At 38.1% G+C, this 5,289-nt stretch overlaps 1 protein-coding gene across 1 annotated transcript in view; it reads right to left on the bottom strand.

The window, feature by feature from the left end:
- Window positions 1-1,503: 1,503 nt before the first annotated feature.
- atad1a (ATPase family AAA domain containing 1a) overlaps window positions 1,504-5,289 on the bottom strand; it is a 12,265-nt gene continuing 8,479 nt past the window's right edge. Inside the window, exon 10 of the mRNA XM_063898125.1 lies at window positions 1,504-4,411. Coding sequence (XP_063754195.1) covers window positions 4,288-4,411 — 124 coding nt within the window. The 3' untranslated portion in view covers window positions 1,504-4,287. The remainder of the gene's footprint in view (window positions 4,412-5,289) is intronic.

Below are 5,289 nucleotides of genomic sequence, written 5' to 3'. Positions count from 1 at the left end.
CATCTTTAGCAGTCCTGTCAGTCGTTTTAAAAGCTTTATTCATCTTTAGCACTGCAGCTAAGCTTTTGCACAGGCCACCTTTCTGGTCTGTTTGGTATTTTCCTCAAATATTACTTTAAGATGGGTTGTGTGGGAAGGGACAATAAGAAGTCAGATAATTAACTTAGAGCCGAAGTGTCAGTTAAAGGAAGCCAGGATCGGTGTGGTGTTGTCATACTTCCCAGTTAAAGAGGAAAAAATGTGCTAATTTTCAGGTTCATATTTGTATTTTGTACCCTTTGCAGACCATTTACATGCACTAAAACCTAAAACACACTACAGGAAAGGGAAAACCCAAAATAGCAAAGTAAAGGCCTCTTGTACATGGCTATATTTATCACACATACGGCTGTTACTGTGTCCATCATCTAGCTTAGCCTGCTAGCATGCTAACATTTACTAATCAACAACAAGGTATTTGGATGAAAGCCAAATTTAAATGTTGACCTAACGGTGATGAAAAGTCACTGTGTCACTTAAGTTATTGGAGTGCACCCTGCAGGGATTCTGGACATCAGCGGCAGATTTGATTCTGCTGTGCTGGAGCTGTCTGGAGCTGGACGGCGGCCAACAGAGGCTTAACCAGAGGATGAGCTATTATCAATATTATATAGCTGCTGTCGTAGGAAGACCCAAATCCTGGGAGACTTTTAAATAATAATTTGATTAAACTTGGCTAGACATTTATGATAAACTCAGACAGTCATTTAAACATTACTTAGCTGTGAGCGAGTCCAGAAAAGTGACGTCTTTAGAGAGGCAAGGCTTTTGTTGGGTACTAAAAGTAGAACTGGGGGAAAAACAACAAAGTAAAAAGAGAAGGAGCTTTGTTATTACTGAACAGAAGGGTACAGGACTGCAGTTCATGTTCATTTAGAATAAAGCAGCACAACTTCACTCTTTAGGCTCTAAACCTTTACATTTATTCTGCTTTAAGGTATTCTGTAAATGGTCGCCAAGGCTCAAATCCCGGTGTTCCTTCCATAGGGAGTTTCTTTGTCAATTTCCAGAACACAGTGACATCATGATGGAACACTTGTCCTCCTAGTGGCTAGCGCTCCAACACATTGTACGTGATGGGCTAAGGGGCGGGACATCACTTAGAGGTGGATCAATCACAACAGAGCCGGCCAGCTAACCAATCAGAGCAGACTGGGCTCTGGTTTCAGACGGAGGGTGAAAAGAGGAGAAAAACAAAGAGCTGAAAATGCCAGATATTTCTTTGAGTATTTGTTTAGTTTGTCGCTTGGATAAAAATGACTGCTTATGGTTGAACGTTAATATATATTTGGAGCTTAATTGACTCGTTAACTTGAATGTCATCTTGTGAGAAAAAGTATATTGGTCAAAGTAATACATATTAATGTCTAAATCACCCTTTTTAATCTCCATAAAGTGGAGTGTGTGTTTATCTCACAGTAATATATGTATATTGGTTACTAGTTATTAGTAAAAGTACATATGACAATGTAATACGTTTATTTGAGTAATTACGGGTTAAGATATAATAGGTATTGTTTGAAAATAATTACAATTATTACACTCAAACGAGGACAAAGACAAACAGGAGGAGATCCATGATGAACATAACCGAGGTGACACTTAATAAATACTTTCCTCAGTGTCATTTAATAAATACACTTTACAGTACACGGTTAACAACAACACACACACACACACGTGACATTTCAATATGGACAGACTTTATCCATTTGACACATAAATAATGAACGACCTGGTATTGCATCGACACATCTGCTCTGAGAAGCTGGAATATTACGTGTGATCTGCAGAGACACCGTCGAAACATGTTGACCTTTCACGTGAGGAACTCTGAAGAGCAACAGATGTGTTTTGATGTCTTTCTGTCAACCTGACGCTATACAACTACTCCATTTCTCGGCTATTCTCCATCCAAACACTCCTTTAAAAGATTGGTTTTAAAGAACTTCCACTGGTATATAATAGCCTTAATGGCACCCTCTTATCCCCACTGGTTTTCTATAGTTTTATGTCCCTGTTTAATATTTAAAAAAGGCCACCAAAATAAAAGGAAGGAGGACGTTTGTACCAGGAAGAGGCAAATTCACCCATTAATGAACACTTAATTAGCAACCTTTAATTGGTCTTTCTTTTCATTACTCTTTTTTATTGTTTCGTTCTATTTTTAAATGTATTTATTATTTCGGTCTCGTCTTTCTTACGTTTACTGACTGGGATTATTTTGAATATAGTTTTTGTATTTATTCTCTTTTATTTTTTGACCTGAATTGAATGTTCTGATAGTGTTATTGCCATATTGTCTAACCACCCTAAGCTGCTTTCTGCATATGTTAAAGTACTCATCATCATCATTATAAACTATGTAACTGGGATCCTAAAACAGGTGGATTCTGTGAGGGAGATATGGAGACTAAAGGGCATTTTTCTACTCCAGCTACACCCTCCTCTTAATGTGATGTAGATTACAGCTGGAGAACTTTTTGTACATATAATTTAATATGTTTTAATCAACATTCTGTTTACAAATGACAACAAATGGAAGCATGGACTCAAACTATTTGCAAAATCAAATGACGGATTAAAACTCCGGGAAAGTCTTTTCATTATTGGACTGATTGTTTGCTCGAACAGACCCTCACTCTTTGTTAAAGCAAGACATATTGTTTGAATTGTTACTTGTGTTTGCTGTAAGTGTTATTATTTAAGGGACACGCCATTCCTGACAACTGGACTGAGACTTAAAGGTTGGTAGTTCAATATTGTACACATAAAGAGTCGTCAGGCTGTTACTCCTGACGCTGCAGCGCTCTCTGGTGGTCATGCACGAATGATCTTTACAGCGTGAGAGGAAGAAAGGTCTGTAAGAGACTCACAAACAGATCTAAGAGCACATGCTGTGACCGTGTGGAGAATAATGAGGCTTTTTTATACACGGAGGAGTGAGAGAAGCATGTCACAACAACGTGGGAATGATTGAAAGTCTTTGAATTTTAAAGCCACTTTTTCTTTCGAGTGAGATTAAAAGAAACCTACTGTGCGTCGCAGCGATGACAGGAAGTTCATTATTACAAACATTCAAAGTGATAACGGCACAATAAATATGACACGTGAAAAAGACTCTTTGTGCCCCAGGACAATCTGAACATTGTGAGGTAACTAAAACAGCGTATGACCTTTATATCGTGTAACTTCACTTGCATTTAAAGCATCCTCAACTCTAACCCAGCAGTTATCTTTGACATTCACAGACATGCACACTGCACAGGTCCTATAATTCACCTGCTAACAGCTGGTATAATCAGGTATGTGTATTATTACAGCCATTAATAGCAGATTAATGGTTAATAGTGATGAAAAAGCTTATATGTGTGTCTTTATTGCCACCTGTAGCTCAGTTTATAAGCTCTTCCTATTACAGTTTAAACTCTATTGACACAAATCAAATGTTAGTTTAGTTATTTGCTTTTATCTACAGTACCTAGGTGAAAGACATATGTAATGGTGCCTGAAAAGGATTGCATTGCTACTGTGTTCTGGTGCATCCTAACACTGAATAAATGCATCCTCCTTTACTGCTAAAAGTCACGACGCAATCAAGTCAACATCAACAAATGGAAATGATCGTGGAGTGCAAATACTGGTCAAGTCAAAACAGAATCAGTTCAACCAGCAGGAGAGAGTAAGCGGGTTCAGAAAACCACAGGAAAGCCATTAAAGTTAGATTGGTGTTTCCTGGTAATGAAAAGCTGTTTGTTATTTGTTGCTGAGATGAATTATGTGACAGAGGAGCACCAAGGCCACATAAACGATATCTTCCAAAGAGCTCAGATTAAAAGGATTCAAGCCTTTGTTATCAAACACCCGTTAAAGAAAGTTGATTTAGAAATCTAGCTGCAAACGTCCGGAGTTATAACTCACAAATCACCATGCTTAATCCGCTGATTATGATCGTGTGAAATGCACTTTTAAGGACAGTATATGAAACCTTATAGTGGTGTAGTAAAGCAGTTTGTAACAGCAGTGAAAAATGATCATTCCCTCCTGTTTCGCAATTTGAGTCAAAGTGTTTTCCACATGGAGCAGGTTGTGCTAAAGTGAGCATGCTCAGTAAAACAAACAAACCCTTGTTCTATAAATAAAATGAATAGAAAGTCAGATGTTCCTGCTCTTCCAACGGCACGCGAGGAGCCTCTGATATTCTGGATAAAAGAGGAGGAAGTGTTCCCCGTGTTTATGGTGCAGTGTTTAGTCCAGCGGTACCTCCAGCGGCCGCATGGAGGCCGTGGCCTGCTTGGACTCCTTCATCTTGTCCAGGCCGAAGAGGAGGTCCAGCTGGGTGACCGGCCGCAAGCGCTCCTCGTCCACCGGCCTGCAGCGAGGAGGAGAGGGGTCACGCGCACACACACACACACACACACACACACACACACACACACACACACACACACACACACACACAGTAAATACAATTGACAAATATTCATATCTATAGCTATGTGTTCTGTTTATCCAGTCCTGTGTTGATTGATTGGAGTTTCTCTCAGCTGGGAATGTTTTTATTTAGCTTTCTTGGTTCAGAATTTCCATTACTGTACACAGTCTACAGTGCAGCAGAATTAAAGGGAATAAAGACTTTAAACAGTGGCATAAACGTTGAACGCACTATAGAGGAAGTAGATATAAAGACGGTACAGTATAGACGGAATAAATATGAAACACTACAGATTATTTATGGACACTTTTATAAATATTATAAGCAAACAGAGTATAAAAGAGAGAGATATATACAGCTGTTTTCTTTAGGCTAAGCTTTAAAGCATACCGTCTTTACAGAAGTACACAAGACTCTACATTCTGCATTAAACCGTTCAAAACTAAAGGACATTTTATAAGACTTGAGCTGTGAACTTTACTAAATTACAATAGCAAAATGTTCTTCAAAATGCATCCGTTATTTTATTTTGTTTCCAGGGTTCTCTGGACCTGCTTTACCTTCATAAAACGTATTACATTTTCCTTTTAAAGGGTCTTATTATTACATTTTACAAAGAAATGCAGAATAACGCTTCAAAAAATACTAAATGTTTGATTAGTAATTTTTTCTGGACGCATTTCACCTCCATTTCAAGTTTGAATTCTTGAATATCTGACTTTTCACATCTTAATATTTAATTTGAGGTGAATTTCTTGATGTCTTTTGGAGAGTTTTATACCTTACTTGTTCTTGTTTATGATTACAACAAACAA

Source organism: Eleginops maclovinus, chromosome 12, assembly GCF_036324505.1.
Source record: "Eleginops maclovinus isolate JMC-PN-2008 ecotype Puerto Natales chromosome 12, JC_Emac_rtc_rv5, whole genome shotgun sequence".
Lineage (NCBI taxonomy): Eukaryota > Metazoa > Chordata > Actinopteri > Perciformes > Eleginopidae > Eleginops > Eleginops maclovinus.
This window is presented reverse-complemented; position numbering and strand designations above follow the sequence as displayed.